Below are 19462 nucleotides of genomic sequence, written 5' to 3' on the forward strand. Positions count from 1 at the left end.
ACCATAACGTTCCATGTGGAGTGTTCATCTGGCCTTTGTTCTTACATTCCCCCCCTTCCCTCCCTCACGTGTTTGGAAGAACGAGTAGGACTAGAGTCTGGTCCACATGTCTTTACCTTTTCCAGGTATATTGCCTCTTACCTCATGGGGTATATATTCGTTACCCTTTAGTTAATTTATCAGTGAGATAGTGTCTCTGAATTTTTGTGGCGGTATGTAGCCTTAGCACCTCAGGTTTATTGTTGGTTTGGTTTGCTTGCAAACTAGATCTGAGTAATGGCAGGGAGGATTGTGGGATATAGCCTGGTCTCGAGCTTCTCTAAGATGCAGAGCTTTGCTATGCGGCCGACTCGGAGCCGAGGATCGGCTCCGAACCCGTGTGTAAGAACAAAGGCGAGATGAACACTCCACATGGAACGTTATGGTAAGAACATAACTTCTTTTTATATACATTTATATACAAACTCACCCTCCGCTTTTCTTCTTCCATATCACACAGCTTTTTCTCTTCATTTACACTCATGTTAACCACATTCATTTTATAAGTACCCTTTGCCGTCCATGCTTACTGACAACCAAGCCTCCCCAGTCAGACTTGAGCCCATTCATTCCCAATACTTTGGTATCACCAGCAAAGGGACAAGAGACATACAGTGGAATCGCCATCTTGGAAACCCTCAAGGGGCTTTTCTCCTGGCCATTCACAGACCATCAGCCTTTATTGCATCCTGTTAGCCCACTGAAAGTCTCACCAATACTACCCTCAGACCACCCTGACTAGCAGCCCTGGGCTCACAGGAGGACCCAGTATCACCATTAAGCCCCCCTCTGCAGCCTAACTGCCCACCGAATGGCCAGTCAGTGTCACACAACTATTTATCCTCCAGTCTGTCAATGACTCCAGGTCAAAGCCCTCATTAATGGAGATTAACAGACATTTCTGTGTGTCAGGGCTGGTAACTTGGCACGTAAAAATCCACTACCAAACATTAGCGGACCGGAGTTCTGCTGTGGCGACCCCTAACCGGGATAAGCAGAAAGACACAACAACAACAACAACAGACATTTCTAAAAGGTCTTAATCCTCATGGTTTATGTAGGTACTGCATCACTACTGGGCATCCAGCACATTTCCTCTTCTATGTGGTACTGTCAGCAGCTTAGGATACCAAGCCTATATCCCTGGTCAGGGGCCTCTAGTGCAAGCATCCGCTTGTGCAGGAGCACTGGCTGACTTGGAACCACCTCCCCTGGATTGGGTATGCCTGGCATACAACTCCCATCCTCTTGTCTTTTAGTTAGAGGGCCCAAGTGCACCAACTGAACTTGTATTATCTAGATAATAGTAGGGGCTTTGTCTGTCTACTTCACAGAGATGGGCTGTACTAACCTCATTCTTTTATAAAAATGTAACCTTAACCAAATATTTGTTATTTTCTTATTATTCCCTTTTATTCCATTTCTTATTGTACAATAATGCCCCAGACCTTTCAGTCCATAACTTCCAAACTATTGCATATTATGTCACACTGGCCTAATTATCCATTATTAGATGAATACTTCTTTGATTCTTGGGTCTTGCATAGTAAAACTAACCTTGTCAAGTACATGTTCATAAATAATACTCTCTAATGCATTTTCTTCATCTGTAGTATGATGTAAGATGATATTACCAAGCACCTTTTGATACAGGGGATCTTACTAGTTCTATGTGTAGTGTAAGTAGACTGCTGTTTGCTTTTTTTTTTACCGCCTTGCACTCCACTGCATTTTTGTCTGCTTTATTGTACTCATTAGCAGTTTTTTCAATGTTGTACTCTTGACTGCACCTAAAAAACAAATATCTTGGACAAGTTTATTGTGACCACAAGCTGGTCACCAAATTAAAAAAAAAAAAAAAAACTGTGCTGCCTGTTTTGCAGTATGTGATAACTGGGTTCCTGTCGCGTGATTGAAAATTGTTAACGGCGAACGTGTACTGAGCAAACCTGATTGGTCGAAATGTCACGCTCATAACACGGAAATCGCCGTAGGGAATATTTTCCCTTTACTTCAATCCAGTGCGATCTCGGAGTAAGAATATTTAAGTAGTGGGGGAGTGGGTGTGCAGCCCCCCATATGGGTGGGTGCAGGGGTGCTTGCCACCCTCCCTACAGCGTTTAGGTAAGTATATATTTTTTTATTTTTTTATTATATTTTCAAAATTTCAAACATTGCTCATATAGTGTCGACCATATGGTATTCGATGTTTGAAACTTTTGAAAATATAATATAGACCCATGATCATTGACAGTAACTGGTAATTTGTAAATTATATGTAGTCTGTTGTTATTGTAGTCAGACTTGGCATTTGACTACAAGCTCCCTGATTTTTTTAATAAAGAAGATCTCATCATAATTTATAAATATGCTTTCCATCTTAAAGGAGATAACAATTTTATTATTGTTTGTTTACAGAGAAGGCTCATTTGCTTGAAATAGCTAAAGCTAATGTAGCAGCAATGTGTGCAAATGGTTACCTGCCTTTATCTCTACACCTGATCCCTGTTGTTACTCCAGTAACACTGGAAGAGAAGCTCACAGTGAAAGCAGGAGGGAAGTCGCTACAGGAACTCACTGAGGTAAGAAACTTTGAGAAAAAAAGCTGTATTTGATAAGAAGAGGTTGTCTTAAGCAGCTTCTCAGTGAAAGATATGCCAACATTAAGTGCAGTCAGCAACAGTATTTCTCCCCTACCACCAGTGTTGTCACACCTTCAGGTAATGTACATCTACTTGCCACAACAGCATGCTTTTTCCACCATCATCTGGACTCATCCTGTTACTGCCAGTTCTGTTGATAAGAAAAAGTGACTGAGAAAGACTGAACTTTTGTTGACTTTGTTAAACTTGTGGGCAGGCTGTAAAGCATATACCCCACTTTATGTCATTAATGTTTAATAGGACACTGAATGGGAAATAAAGTAATTGCCAGTAAAACAATTTTTGTATTTAGTATTTGTATAAAACGTTTCATGATACACACTGCATTATATATAGTAAAGCAGTTTTGTGTAATGAGTAGTCAGGGATATTTTAAATGTTGAGGAGTCTCTTCAGTGACTGTTTTATATGTTAAATATATTAAAGTAAGCAAGCATTGTTTTGGTTATAAGAAATACAGCCTTTGCAGTATAACAAAAAAAAGGGCTGGACAAAAGTTTGATGTTAATATGATGTGATCTTGGGCTGCTGGAGTTGTGACATAGATTAAAAGTGCACTAATTATTTTATATGTAGAACTAGAATATTTGTTCTTATTTTCACAAGGTTGAATGCTGAGATTAATGCTGTTGGCTTAAGCTATAAAAAGTGTTTTTGTAAGCACGTAGGCTTAAAAAGTAAGACAAAATGATGAAAGCTATGAAAAATGCCAAACTTCTTACATCTGCAAAGATATTAAAGATATTAGCTCATTCTTATTTCCATTAGCAAGTGGTCAGTGGAAGTCAAGAAATCTGCTGCTACAGCAGCTGTTCCCTTTCTGAGTAAAATTTACAAAGATTAATTGCTGACTATTTTTACATGGAAATGAGCTGTCTGAAGTTGTAAGCAAATAATTTTGACAATTCTGAGCATCCTTTGCTGAGGAAAATGCAAAATTTAAAGGTACAGTAGTAAGTTCAGTGAAAAATAAAGCTTGAAATTATGGGAAGAGAATAAGAGATAACAGGCTCTCTAGCAGCCTTCATACTTCAGTGCATTTCATAGGACAGTGTACAGTTTAGTTTTATTTAAAGATAGGTCACTTTTTCTTAGGGCTCAAAGTTAATGCTTTCTGAAAGCATACAAGCTAATTTTCTCATCTGGGAGCAGATTAGAGTTTAGAAAAGAAACACAAACTGTAGCATGCACTTTAGCAAGGATAACCTTAATTTTAGTTTAGGTAAAGTGTGTTGGTATAGCTGTTGATTTGGGGCAATTGTTCCTGTCTAAAACTCCATTTTGAAGATATACATAGTTCTGTGTGTTTGTTCTAAGTTAATAGGGATGGGCATTTTTAAAATGCATTTAGTTTTTGTTTGAATGTTTTCATTAAAACAAAAAGTATTGAAAATGTGACATAGGTTTAAATTGAAATGAGAAGAAACAACTATATAAAAGATCAGCATCTGTATGTGCATGTAACAGAAAAGTTGGAAATACACATTAAAAAACATGTATGGTAGGTGGGAATACAGCTTTTTGTTATAATGGCTATGCTGTCCATATCATCTTGGAATTTAAATGGCCTTACAGGTATAGAAATAAAAGGAATGAGTGTTGAACTATATTAAGAAATCCAGAGTGCAAAAAGCAATATTGCAGGAGTCATATTTAGAAAGAAATGATCATTTCAGTTTGACAAATTAAGAATGTCAGGATGGATGTTCATCAGAATGTCAGGGACAAAGAAAATTTAATTTATACTAATTACTTGAGGGGTTCCAGTAGTGATAGAAGATGAAAAAAGGCAACAATTGTAGATCTATGATAGTAAGGGGCTGTTGGCAAGGGAGGAGAATTATGCTGGCATATATTTATATTCCACCAAAAACTGCTATTATTGAGCTTAGGAAAATTTTGTGAGAAATAATCAGCTTTCAGCAGGGAATATTACTTATAAGTAGGGACTGATACTGTCTTACAATAGTGAGAACGTATCAGGGAATCTAGAAAGAAGAATATAACAAGAGGGTAGATTTCTGAAGAAATTTATGAAAACATTTGGTATGGAAGATGTGAATTCAGCTGTAGGAACTCAACAGTGTACATATTATTCCCAGTGTACATTAACTGGGCTTGAATAGATAGAAGTTATATTTCACAGGAACAAGCACATTTCATTGAAAGCTTCAACGCCCATTCAGTAACTGTATCAGCGTCCAATAACAGCATGCACTGATAAAAACAAGATAAAAATGCAGGATAATGAAGTAAAAATGATGTACTGGCTTTTTCCCACCTACTTGTTGAAAGGAGGAAAATTTATGGAATGGGTAGTGGAAATTATTTAAGCGTTATTAGGGAAGATAGAAATATTTTCAGATATTATAGCTAGTGAGCAGGATAAAATGAACATGGTGTTTAAAAACAGATTAGAATTAAAAGAGAAATAGATATGGTTAATAAGTAGTAGGAGTTACTCTAAACAGCTGACAAAGTTTAAAGTAATGCAGAAAAAGATAATCTGATAATACAAGAAGAGGCAAAAATGCAAAGTGCTAAAGAAAGAATAAGATAATATGTGGATAATATGCTTGAGTTTAAAAAGATTGCTGTTAAGCAATGAATTTTATTTTATTTAAACATCTTTATTGAATTATCACTTATGTCATAGGCAAAAAACTTATATTTATCAAATCAAACCCTATTAACAAGTTCACGTTTACAGATATTTTAATTAGCATCTGTTGTTAGATATCATATAATTTAAGCAACATTACATAAATTACTCCGTTACAACCTTCTCTTAAACCAAATTTTTTTTCTGAATATATTGTTGCCGTAATTTCAATTCTTTCTATGTAGTTTACTCTTTTCTAAAAAAAAACACTTCCTGTTATTTTATCTGTTACAATATTCACTACTTCAAGTATAATTGGTTTAGATTTTGATTTCCATTTTCTAGTAATTGCTTTTTTTAGCACCCACCAGAATTAGACTTAACAAGGTCTTACTATGTCTAGGCAATTCAGATCCTGTGTACTAGCTAAAGAAATAATGTCCTTAGTTTTACTCATTTGTTTGCCCAGTATTCCTGACAGAGAATTCTGTGGGGAGTTTTAAAAGTGGTTTGTTTTTTTCTGTTGCTATATGTTTGCCTGTGTTGTAAATGATGAATTAATAAAGGTGTTCTAAAAAGTATTTTAAGAAATTTTTAAAATCTGTAAACTGATTGCATTGCCAAAGAGCATCATCTTTGATGTCCTTCAAGGATGCATCTGCAGTCATAACATATGGGTTGTCCTGCCTCAGGCAGCCCTTCGGTCGGCCGGATTCCAAAGTCTGGGTCTGGCCTCGGCTGATGTCGCACTTCACCCGACGTCATAGCTCCTGGGGTATAAAGGCATCAGCCGACGCCATTTTCCTCAGTCTTTCTCGCCGCGTGGTGCCCGAAGCAGAAGCTGTTCGTAAGTGCCGTTCGGTCAGATCCAGAGATTTCAGCTACCGAAGACTTCTAAAAAAGCTAAGTACCCCGTTGGGGACTCTTTCTTGCCTCAGCCGATGTCAGACAAAGTAAATAATTGTTGAACTTGTGGGAAACAAATACCTCATAAGGATTTCCACTCTTACTGCCTTCCTTGCTTAGGCCCAGACCACGACGTATCAGCTTGTTTGGCCTGTGCTTCCTTCAACCGACGGACACTTAGACGTCGGTCGGAGTTTGCAGAAGAGTTTTTTGGTCCCGCTTTTGCATATAAAATGCCGTCGGAGACTCCGACTACACATTTAGCCAAAAAACGCAAGGAAAAGGACCGACGCTCGTGGCCCGCGGTTTCGGCTGAAACCACGGTTAGGCCTACCGCGAGTGTCTCGGTTTCGGCTGAAACCGAGTCCTCCGTTCTTCCATCGGCCGAAAGCATGCCTCCGACAACCGAGGCCACAGAGGCCCCGGCTGAGTCGGCTACAGAAATTCCTACTGAAGAAGCAGGCACACAAGAATTGTCCGACACCATTCCGTTGGACATCTCTACTCCTGCACGTGGGGCAGCTAGACCCCCTGCTTCTATGTCTATTAAGGCCTTCTCTAGGGCTAAAGTAGCTAAACTTTCCAAGGCCTTGCCTACAAAAGCTCCCTCTCACAGACCTTCCTCAAGTTCTCAGATTCTCAGCCTTGCTGAGGACCTTATTTCTCTGATCAGAGGGTCCCAACCTCACCCAGACAGGGCCTCACAACCCCCTCCTGAAAAAAGGCCTAGGACTGAACCCCCTGAACCTCTCTCCTCTGACTATTCCTCGGATGGATCAGATTTATCAGACCATCAGGAAGGACCATACTCACCTTATGAGGATTCGGATGCAGAAGACTCCATTCCTTCTGCCTCCCCCCAAGAAGAATTTTCATTTGGGGAAACTCTACACTCAGTGAGGGAACACTTCCAATGGCAGGGTCAGGATTCTTCTGATTCTAGGAAAAGGCTAAGGACTTTTTTACACTTGCCACAGCATAGGCCTTTAGCCACACCACCTGTACTATCAGTTGTTGATGATGCATACAATGATGCCAGTTCTGCCCCTGATTCTCTTCCCCCGGCCCCTGCCAAACCTGACAGATATTACAGGGTCCCGGATTCTCACTTCCACTTGTATAAGGCCCATGCTGCAGACCCAGAAACCATTTCTCAGGGCCCTAAGGGTGTTGCAGCTGCCTCTGCCAAAAAACCCCTATCCTCTGAAAGAGAATCAAGAGCATTAGAGAGATGAGGTAAAAAGGTTTATACATCTGCTACTCTTTCTGCCAGGGCTTTAAACTGTCAATTTCACATGATACAGTACCAGGAATTTTTGTTAGATCAGCTGAATAAAAAGCTTTCCTCTCCTGAACCTTTAGACCGTAAGTCCCTTCAGGATTTGGTACATAATTCTCAGCAGGTCAGTAATCATTTCTTAAAATGTGGCTATGATGCACTGGAGGCTTCATTTAGATCAGCTATGACTGGAGCAGTAATTCGAAGGCATGCCTGGCTAAAAGAGCAATCCTTGCCAGACCATGTTAAGTCTAAACTCCTAGATGCCCCTATGGAGAAACAAAGTTTATTTGGCTCCCCTGCACAGGAGGTTCTAAAGAAAGTGGAAGAAAAAGCAAAATCTGTGCAAACAGTCAAGGATTTTCTGCAGGTCCAACCTCCGAGGTTCAGCAGAAATTGGCCTTCAAAGAATTGGTCCTTTCCAGACACCTCCAGAGCACAGAGAGGCAGAAATAGACGCCCAAGAGGCAGAGGTCAATCAAGGGGTGCCTACAGGGGTCGTCGGTGGCAACCTGCCAACCAGAGGAGTACCGCCACAGCTGCGACTGCAACCACTTCCACAGGACAGACACAATGACTTGGCTCTGATTCCGCCTACCAGGGAACAACTGGAAGCACCCTTGGGCAGAAAGCTAGCTTTATTTTCAAAAAACTGGCATTGCATTACAGGAGACAAATGGACTTTGCAAACAATAGACAAAGGCTACAGGTTTCACTTCCACACTTTACCAAAAAGAGAGGAATGCCAAACCTTCCACCAAGCCAGAAGTCAGAGGCTCTAAAACAAATCATCAACTTACTAAGGATGAGAGCAATAGAAAAGGTACCACCTATGGAACAAGGCCAAGGATTTTACTCCAGACTATTCCTTGTACCAAGAAAAGAAACTCAATGGAGGCCTATTCTCGACTTGTCCGCACTGAACACATATCTCATTGTACCAAAATTCAAGATGCTGACCCTACAGCAACTTCTTCCCATGTTGGGCAAGGAGTCTTGGCTGGTGACTCTAGGTCTCAAGGAGGCATACCTGCACGTCCCTATACGACCAGATTGCAGAAGACACCTCAGATTTCTTGCAGGATCAGAGCATTATCAATTCTCAGCATTGCCCTTTGGCTTATCTACTGCGCCCAGAGTATTCACGAAATGCCTGGCATCAGTAATTGCACATTGCAGGCTTCAGGGAATTCAAATCTACCCATACCTGGACGACTGCCTAATACAAGCGGACAACAAGACAAAAATAATAAAGGATTTGGCCTATGTCATACAACTGCTGCAAGCCTTGGGATACACAGTCAACATACAGAAGTCAAGACTAGTGCCATCCCAAAGGATAACATTTTTGGGTGCAGAACTGGACACAATAACTCAGATGGCTTTTCTCACAGAAGAAAAACAAAAGCAACTACCAGTCTACTTCATGGCATTGACAAGACAAACTCAGCTTACTGCAAGGAAAGTCCTGCAGGCCCTGGGTTACATGGCATCCTGCATAATCTTGATCCCACATGCCAGGCTGCATATGAGAAAATTACAATGGTACCTAAGTATTGTATGGTCTCAACACAGACACAGTCTAGAAACCATGATACCAATCATTCCATGCCTGAAAAAAGAATTCCTGTGGTGGGCTCAGGCCTGCCAGACCAACATAGGGTTGCCTTTCCACAAACCACAACCAAGGCAGACCATCACCACGGACGCCTCAGACCTAGGCTGGGGGGCACACATGGAAGACAAGTGTATCCAAGGCCTATGGTCCCAAGACCAGCTGAATCTACACATAAATCTAAAGGAGATGCTGGCAGTGAAGCATGCAATCGAGGCATTCAAATCATTCCTCCAGCAAGGACACCTGCTGATGAGGACGGACAATACCACAGTCATGTGGTACATCAACAAACAGGGAGGCACACATTCCTACCCTCTATGCCGGATGGCAATGGACCTGTGGAACCTAGGCCTGAATCTCAACATTCAACTGCAGGCCAGATTCATACCAGGAAAAGAGAATTCACTATCAGACAGCTTAAGCAGAACTACCACGGATGCTGCATCCAGACATCTTCAAAAACATAACAAAGAAATGGGGAATGCCAGAGATAGACCTGTTCGCCTCCCCACTCAACCACCAACTGAAGAAATTCTGCTCAAGAGAATACCACCCACAAGCCTGGAGGGTGGACTCCCTTTCTTTCAGCTGGAAGGCCCCGACAGTTTATGCCTTTCCACCTCTCCCATTGATGTACAAAGTTCTACTGAAGATCAGGGAGGAACAGCCAAAAGTAATTCTGATAGCTCCAGACTGGCCAAGGCAGCATTGGTACCCGCTACTGAGAAGCATGTCTCGGACGAACTCATGGCCTCTACCTCTATGGCCTTTACTTCTAATGCAGAACAACTACAAGACCCTGCATCCAAACTTGAAAACGCTGCAGCTAACTGCCTGGAAAATTGCATAAAACAAAACCAACCTGATGTTCTTCGTCTTCCATTGCTGCAGTCCTGACTATTGGGTATAGTCCGCGTCCCAGTCGGCCCGAATACCAGAGTATAAGGCTGACCGCGGTCAGGGCCCATTAGACTGACGCCAGCACGTCAGGGTACTAATGCGCATGACCGACGCCATATCCTCAGTCTTTTTTGCCGCATGGTCCGATGCAGAAGCAGTTTTGCGAGTGCAGGTTGGCGTACTGAAATATTTCCGATTCCGGAGTTTCAGACCGAAACAGAGTTGGCTAAGTACCCCGCTAGAACATTTTGGTTTTTCTTGCCTCAGTATTTTACCGGATGTCAGAAAAAGTGAATAACTGTATTTCTTGTGGGAAACAGATACCTCATAGGGATTATCATACCTTGTGTATACCTTGTTTAGGGCCTGAGCATGACGTTGTTGGTTGCCGCTCTTGTGCTAGGTTTAACAAACGCACTATTAAGAGGAGGTTAGACTGTGCCAGGTTAGTGTTTGGGAAGCGTTGCAATTATAAAATGCCGCCGGATGCTCCCCGCTTCCTCCAAGAAGCGCAAGGATAAAACAGTGAAGCCTAGGGTTGAGGAACCGCAGTCCCGGACGCCGGTTCTTTGGAAGGCTCAGTGGAGCCGGAGGTTTTGCCAGGAGTTTCCATGGAGTCCCAGGCAGAAACTATACTCTTACAGGATGTGCCTTCTCAGGAGGTAGGCCAGGCTGCGGGGCCTTCTCAGGTGACTGCTCTTCCCTCTCTTCCCAAGGCAGTTAGGGCCTCTCCTTCTGTTGCCAAAACTTCTATGAGAGGTAGGCCTACTTCAGCTTCAGTGGGGGCTTCTCCTACCATTTCAGGTTCTGTACCTAAGAGACATATGCTTAAGATGGCAGAAGATTTGATTTCTATGATTAGGGGTTCTATGCCCCGCCTGATAAGAGGCCTAGGGTGGAATCTGAGTTTGAGAGTTTTGAACAGTGTTATGAGGCTTCAGAATCTTCTGTGGAAGATTTGCAGGAGTATCCTACCTATTCTGATTCTGATGTGGATGATTCCACTCCTACAGCGTCTCCACCTGAGGATTTCTCATTTTCAGAGACTTTGCATTCCATGAGGGAGCACTTTAAATGGGAAGGCCAGGATTACTCTGACTCCAGGAAAAGGCTTAGGGAGTTCTTGTTTTACCCCAGCATAGGCCTTTAGCTATTCCTCCTGTGTTGAATGTGGTGGAAGATGTTTTGCAGAGGCTTCCTGAACCCTGACTCTTTGCCTCCTGCTCCTGTTAAGCCTGATAGGTATTATAGGGTGCCTGAAGCTCATAAATATTTGTTTAAGAGTCCTAGGGCGGACCCAGAAACTATTTCCAGGGGCCTAAGGGTGTAAAAGCTTCTGTGGTTAAAAATCCTGTCCCCACTGATAAAGAGGCAAGGGCTTTGGATAGGTGGGGAAAGAAAGTGTATACTTCTTCCACTCTGGCCATGAGAGCTTTGAATTGTCAGTTTCACATGTTAAAATATCAGAATTACCTTCTTTCACAATTGAAATCTAAGGTGGATGCTTTGGCGGAAGGTATTGAGTGTAAAGAGTTGCTGGATTTGGTTCATGTGTCCGAACAAGTGGGTAAGCATTCTTTGCAATGTGGTTTTGATGCTGTACAGGCCTCCTCGTGGGTGGCTGCTACCAGCTCTGTTCTTCGCAGGCATGCCTGGTTGAAGGATCAGAATTTAGCTGAGCATGTTAAGACAAGGATTTTGGATGCTCCTTTACAGTCTTATGTGTTGTTTGGTTCGCCTGTGGAAGCTGTTTTAAAGAAAATGGAGGACAAAGCTAAGTCTATGCAAACTGTTAAAGATTTTTTGCAGGTGCAGCCACCAAAGTTTAGTAGAAATTGGCCTGCTAAGGGGTGGACATATCCTGCTTATGATTCTCAGTCTAGGGGTAGGTCTAGACGTGGTAGGGGCAGGGCTCAAAGTTCGTTTAGGCCTAGAACAGGAGTTCACCTGCTCAGACTTCTGGTGAGGGCAGGGGTCAGTCCTTTCGTAAACAGACCCAATGACCTGTTTCTTCAGCTGCCAGCAGATTCTCGTCTGGCAGCTCCTTTGGGGGGAAGACTGTCTCTTTTCAAAGGAAATTGGGATTTAATTACTCAAGACAAATGGGTGTTGGATATCATTCACCACGGTTACAGATTTTATTTCCATACAATGCCCCTTTCAAAGGCATGCCAGACGTTCCTCCTCTACAAAGAAAAGAGGCTCACAAGCAAGTTTTACAGTTACTTCACATAGGGGCCATTCAGCCAGTCCCTGTGTCAGAGAGGGGCCTAGGATTTTATTCTCGCCTGTTCCTTGTACCAAAGAAGGGGAACACGTGGAGACCAATTTTGGATTTATCTCTCCTCAACACGTTTTGGACATTCCCAAGTTCAAGATGTTGACGTTACAACAGCTTTTACCTCTGCTGGGCAAAGATCACTGGATGGTAACTTTAGATCTCAAGGAAGCTTACCTTCATGTGCCTATAAGGCTAAGTTGCAGAAAGTATCTGCGGTTTCGAGCTGGAAATTCTCATTATCAGTTCTCTGCATTGCCCTTTGGCTTATCTACTGCCAGAGTATTCACAAAGGTTCTGGCTCCAGTGATAGCTTACTTCAGGCTTCAAGGAATTCAAATCTATCCTTACTTGGACGACTGCCTGATTCTGGCTCAAGAAAAGGAAGACCTTCTACAGCATCTGGAATATGTTATAGCAGTGCTAAGATGCCTAGGGTATTCTGTGAACGAAATAAAGTCCAGTCTAGTACCCTCTCAAGACATGTGCTTTCTGGGTGTAAGACTGAATACAGCAGCCCAGATGGCCTTTTAACCCCGGACAAACAAAAGAGTCTGTCACTTTACTTCCATCAACTATCTCATCAGTCCGTGCTGACTGCAAGGACAGTCCTTCAAGCATTAGGGTTCATGGCATCTTGTATTCTGGTGCTTCCCAATGCCAAACTGCATATGAGGAAGCTACAATGGTATCTCAAAATGTATGGACACAGCACTGCCAGGATTTGGACACTGTCATTCAAATAATACCTTGCATTCAAAAGGAATTTTGTGGTGGGCTCAGGAATGTCACCTAAACAAGGGACTCTCTGTGACCCGGCCAGAGGCAAGTCAGATTCTAACGACAGATGCCTCGGACATTGCTTGGGGAGCTCATCTAAATGGAAAGTGGATACAAGACAAGTGGCCTGCCAGTCTACAGCATCTACATATCAACATGAAGGAGATGTTAGCAGTCCAGTTTGCATTAATGGCTTTCAAGGAGTTACTTCTTCCAGGGCAGGTGTTGATTCTAACAGACAACACAACTGTCATGTGGTACATCAACAAGCAAGGGGGAACACATTCTTATCCGCTTTGCAGGCAAGCAGTGATTTTATGGGAGACTGCGCTGAGCTTGCAACTAACTCTTCAGGCAAGGTTTCTGCCAGGAGCACAGAACTCCTTAGCAGATGTGTTAAGCAGACAAATCATGGATCCCCACGAGTGGAAACTGGATCTTCATGTATTTCAGAAACTGACAGTGTCATGGGGAACTCCAGACATAGATCTGTTCGCTTCTCCACTAAACCACCAGCTGCCAAAGTATTGCACAAAGGCGTTTCATCACACAGCTTGGAAAGTGGATGCTCTGTCTTTCAGTTGGAAAAACCTTCATGTGTATGCCTTTCCACCTCTACCTTCTTCCAAAGGTACTGTTAAAGGTCAGACAAGACAGGCCAAGGATGATTTTGATAGCTCCAGATTGGCCTCGGCAACACTGGTACCCACTTCTACGGAGTCTGGTAAAGAAGCCTCCATGGCCTTTACCTCTGATTCCTCATCTGTTATCTCAGAAGGACGGTCATCTGCTCAATGTCAAGCTTCAATCTCTTCATCTCACAGCCTGGCATATTCTGTGTTGAAACACAGCAGGTCTCAGCTTCCTCAACAAGTTTTAAATGTGATTATGGAAGCTAGAAGGCCTAGTACTAGGAGAGAGAAAAATGGAAGAGATTTTTATTTTGGAGTACAGCAAAGAATTTGGAGATTTCAGAGCCTAATGTGAGTGTGGCTCTTCAATATCTTACTGAATTATTGGACAAAGGTTTGTCCTTCTCTTCCATAAAGATTCATGCTGCAGCAATTTCAGCTCACTATGATTGTGACCCACCTTTGTTTTCGCATCCTTTGTTCAAGCAGTTTCTTAGAGGGCAAAGAATATAAGACCCCACGTAGAGCTCCTACTCCTGCTTGGGATCTCAATTTTGTGTTGGAAAAACTTACTCTACAACCTTTTGAGCCTGCAGCTACTGCTGAATTGAAATATTTGTCATGGAAGACTGCTTTTCTGTTGGCTATTACTTCTGCAAGAAGGGTGTCTGAGTTGCAGGCCCTTATGGCAGTAGAGCCCTTTTGATTTTCCACAAGGACAGGGTATCATTACGCACTAATCCTTCCTTTATGCCTAAGGTGGTTTCTAGTGTGGCTTTAAACCAAACTATTCATTTGCCTACTTTTTGGAGATCCTCAAAATAAAGGGGAAAAGATTTTGCACACTTTAGATGTACACAGGCAATTGCGTTATTATTTGAGCAGGACTAAGAATTTTAGGCAGTCTCAGCAGTTACTTGTTTCCTTTGCTTTGAGTTCACAGGGCAAGCCTGTGTCAAAACAAACTATTTCTAGGTGGATTGGCTTTTGCATTGCATTTTGTTATTCCCATCATGGCAAGGAGATTCCAGCTGGGATTAGGCCTCATTCCACTAGGGCTACTGCCACTTCAACAGCATTTCTAAGGGGTGGCAACTAAGGATATTCTGGAAGCAGCTACTTGGAGTTCAGTGCATACTTTCTCTAGGCATTATCACCTGCCTATATACTCTAAGACTAGGGCTGGTTTTGCCACAGCTGTTTTACAAGGCATGTTGTCAGCTCCTGCTACTTTATAATTTGCCAGCCTCCCTTACCTCTGCTTTGGGATTCTACCAATAGTCAGGACTGCAGCAATGGAAAAGAACATAGTACAGTTTTGTACCTACCATAAATGTAGATGTTCGAGGATTCCATCTCCCTCCTTCCCCTCTGTGTTTCGGGGTGGTTGTGTAGGTGAGTTTACATGCTTATATTTTATATATATATATGTATATATTGTTGTATATATTATACATGTTTTTGGTGCAGGTTGTTTTGGGACTTGTTTTTTTTTGGGTCTTCTGACATCTGGGGCAAGAAAAGACTGAGGATATGGTCATGCGATTAGTACCCTGGACGCACTGACGTCAGTCTAATGCGCCCTGACTGACCTGGTATTCGGGCCGACTGGGACGCGGACTATACCCAATAGTCAGGACTGCAGCAATGGAATCCTCGAACATCTACATTTATGGTAGGTACAAAACTGTACTTTTTATCTCAGAGGGTCAAGGACATTATCCTGGAGGCTCGCAGACCCTCCACAAGGAAAACATACTCAGCCAAATGGAAGAGATTCCTCGTTTGGAGTGCATCAAAGGGAACAAATGTCACACTGGCAAACCTAGCACACATCCTAGAATACTTAGCAGAACTGTTCCACAATGGCCTGTCCTATTCTTCCATTAAGATTCATGCTTCAGCAATTTCAGCAGAGTACAACATGGATCCTCCTATCTTCTCTCACCCTCTCCTCAGACAATTTCTAAGAGGGATCAAAAATTTAAAACCTCCAAGGAAACCACCTCTGCCTGCATGGGATCTCAATTTTGTGCTGGAAAATTAACACTTCCCCTTTTGAACCAGCAGCATCAGCAGACTTACAGTTCTTATCTTGGAAAACTGCCTTCCTTCTAGCAATCACTTCAGCAAGAAGGGTATCCGAGTTACAGGCATTAATGGCAGTGCAGCCTTTCCTTATCTTTCACCAGGGTAGAGTGCCTCTGAGAACCAATCCTACTTTCATGCCAAAGGTGGTATCCAGGGTATCCTTGAACCAAGCTATTCATTTACCTACGTTCTTCCCTAACCCACAGAACTACTGCACACCTTGGATGTACACAGACAACTGCGCTACTATCTGGACAGAACTAAGACCAGCAGAAAAACTGACCAGCTTCTGGTAGCATATGCAACAGGAGTGCAAGGAAAAGCAATTTCCAAACAGACAATTTCAAAATGGATAGGAAATTGCATTCGATTCTGCTACTCTTTTCATGGAAAGACAACTCCTGAAAATATCAGGCCTCACTCCACAAGAGCTACAGCCACCACTACAGCTTTCCTATGAGGAGTGGCTACCAAAGACATTTTAGAAGCTGCTACTTGGAGCTCCGTGCATACATTTGCCAAGCATTACAATCTTCCTTTATACTCCAGATCCCGAGCAGGTTTTGCAACTGCAGTTTTACAAGGGATCTTAACTACACCATCATTATCTTAGTGCCTCCTCCCCCAATTTGGCTATGGTATTCTACCCATATGTTATGACTGCAGATGCATCCTTGAAGGACATAGTACAGTTTTGTACCTACCATAAATGTAGATGTCCGATAGGTATGCATCTGCAGTCAGGATTACCCACCCTCTTTCCCCTCTGTGGTATTCCTAGGGTACTTGCCCCTCTCTTAGCTAGCTGGGGGAATCTATTATGGTGTATTTGTTTGTATGTATATATGTATATATACTTTTTGCTTTCTACTGTTTGGAATTTTCTACTTTTATCCAAATTTAGCCTTCCTAGAGGGCACCTGGCATCTGGGGCAAGAAACACTGAGGAAAATGGCGTCGGCTGATGCCTTTATACCCCAGGAGCTATGACGTCGGGTGAAGTGCGACATCAGCCGAGGCCAGACCCAGACTTTGGAATCCGGCCGACCGAAGGGCTGCCTGAGGCAGGACAACCCATATGTTATGACTGCAGATGCATACCTATCGGACATCTACATTTATGGTAGGTACAAAACTGTACTTTACCTCTCTCTTACCCATTAAGTCTCCAGCATTTTCTGTCTTCCATAAGAATTATTCTCTGAAATCTACTTGCAGTATAAATATACTAATGCATGGACTTCCATGCAACAATCCTAAACTTTCTGGAGTTGTTTACATACTTGGGAGTCTTACAGATTTGTTTCCATTGTTATCTTGTAAATTGCCTTTCACTTGTCTTTTCCAAATAATTTCTAAACTCCTGCAATTCATTCTTATAGTTGTAATGCAGTATTGTATATGCCCTACTAATGACCCTTTTTTAACATACTTCTACAGTCTGCTAAAAACTCAACCAGAGCTGATATTTCCCTTGGCAGTCCCCTTTCTTTTTCTCTTTTCTTATACTATGTATCAGTCCCTGAAAGGGAAGGCAGTCTTTAACCTACAGTCCTCGTCTGTTTTACCTTAGTCACTTTTCCCTCATGAGCTGTTTGCTCTATATGCCTTGGCTCCTTTGCTAATTTCCTCTAGTAAATTCCATCCATTGCTTGTCTATTTTCGGTATCCTTATTTGCACACATGTTTTTGGTAAAATTTCCTTAGTTCTTGGAATACTTTCTACTATAAAATGAATATAATATTCTATATAGTGGTTGTTTTGTCCTTTGTATCAACAGTCCGAGTCTCTTTCTGTCTCTTGAACTCCCACCCATTTCTTTAGTATCCTGTTCCACTTTGATTTATATATATATATATATATATATATATATATATATATATATATATATGTATATATTGTTGTGTCTTTCGGCTTTTCCTGGTTAGGGGTCACGACTGCGGAACTCCGGTCCGCTAATGAATGGCAGTAGATTTTTACATGCCAAGTTGCCAGCTGTGATGCACAACCTTCAACGAAGGTACGCCCATTCACGCATGTCTCCACACAGAAGACGCTCTAGCTGAGAATCGAACAGGACAACGTCTTACTGTGAGGTGACAACGCTACCGCAGCATCACCACCGCAGTAATAGTTATATATATATATATATATATATATATATATATATATATATATATATATATATATGAGCCTTAACTGACAGGTTGATTGATTATACATCCCAGTTTTATCTCATACTTTTCTAAACTAGCTTTTAATTGTTGAGCTTCATTTTCCACTAACCTTGTCATAAGTAAGTCTTCCATAAATATTTCCATTTATGTCTTTTGTTGGTTGCCCCATTTGTCTGCTTTATAGCAATGTTCATAACATTTTTGACACATCTCCAGTAGCTTTGTGGGATCTCCAGTTATTTTTCTTTTCATATGCTGCATCAGTTTAACAATATATCTTTCTACTTTCTGTTGCCTAAGTTATTGTGCTAAACGTTTATGAACTCTAGAGTCGTTATAAAAATAGTTGCTTAGGAGTAACCATTCCAAACTTGTGTTATCCAAAAAGTCCTTTATTTTCCCTTTAGCATTCTGCAGTTGTTTTTCTTAAATTTGTGAGATTCCCCTTCTTATGTGACACTTCAACCTTTGTTAATATCTCTAAATAATTCATATTATTTTTTCTCATATCTTATTTTATCCTGTTTTTGTCATGTTTCTAAACTAAATTTTCATTTTGTCCCATTCACTAGCTATTCCTTCTGAAGTAATTCACATCTTCCCTAGTAACTCCTGAATCATATCCACTACCTATTCTTCTAATTTCTTTTTAACAAAAAAATAGAAAAGTATCAATGTCTCATTTTTACATCGTTTTCCTACATTTTCATCTTCATTTTTATTGTTACATGATCTAATATAGTTATTGGATGGGTCTTAAGTTTTCAGTTAAGTACACTTGCTCCTGTGAAATATAAACTCTGTCCAGTCTAGGCCAGTTATTGTATTTTGGGCACTAATATGTAAAGTCTAAGTCCATAAAGCTGATTTCACATCTTCCATACCAAATATTCTCCTATACTTTTTCAGAAATGTACCCTTTTAGTTATATTCTCCTCTGTAGGTCCCATGGTATGTCCATTCTGTTGCAAGTCAGGTTACATTCTCTATCCACCCATAAAAATATTCCCTACTGAAAGGTTATTATTTCTCCCCAAATTCTTCTAAACTCAGTGATAGTAGTTTTAGGTGAAATGCATGCCAACGTAATCCTCATCGCTTGCAAAATAACCTCTTATGCCAAAATCTAAAGCAGTTGTTGTTTATCCACTTCTATTAATATTAAAACCCCTCCCACAGTCTGTATTATTACCTCCTTTTTCTTTTGTCCCTGATAGTTTACTACATGTCCTTCCTAAAGTTTTTTCTTTGTCAAATTCAGATGCATATTTCTATTGAAATGTGTCTCCAGTAATATTTCTATTTGCACCCTACACTTCTTAATATAATTCAGTACTCTTTGCTTTTTTGAATACCTTTAAGGCCTTTAATATTCCATGCTAATATTTTGATAGAAGGTGTTACTCCATAATATTATATGGGATAGTTATTTTTAATACATGTTTCTATTTTGCAATTTACATGCATACACTAAAGTTTGTCAGGCTGTTCTTTCA

At 41.4% G+C, this 19462-nt stretch overlaps 1 protein-coding gene across 3 annotated transcripts in view; it reads left to right on the forward strand.

Annotated features, from left to right (window-relative positions):
- SON (SON DNA and RNA binding protein) overlaps nucleotides 1–19462 on the forward strand; it is a 1200918-nt gene that overhangs the window by 458523 nt on the left and 722933 nt on the right. For all 3 annotated transcript variants that reach the window (XM_044072950.1, XM_044072951.1, XM_044072952.1), the window contains exon 4: nucleotides 2458–2621. In XM_044072950.1, coding sequence (XP_043928885.1) covers nucleotides 2458–2621 — 164 coding nt within the window. The remainder of the gene's footprint in view (nucleotides 1–2457; nucleotides 2622–19462) is intronic.

Source organism: Protopterus annectens, chromosome 5.part1, assembly GCF_019279795.1.
Source record: "Protopterus annectens isolate FY-2018-M chromosome 5.part1, PAN1.0, whole genome shotgun sequence".
Taxonomy (NCBI): domain Eukaryota; kingdom Metazoa; phylum Chordata; order Ceratodontiformes; family Protopteridae; genus Protopterus; species Protopterus annectens.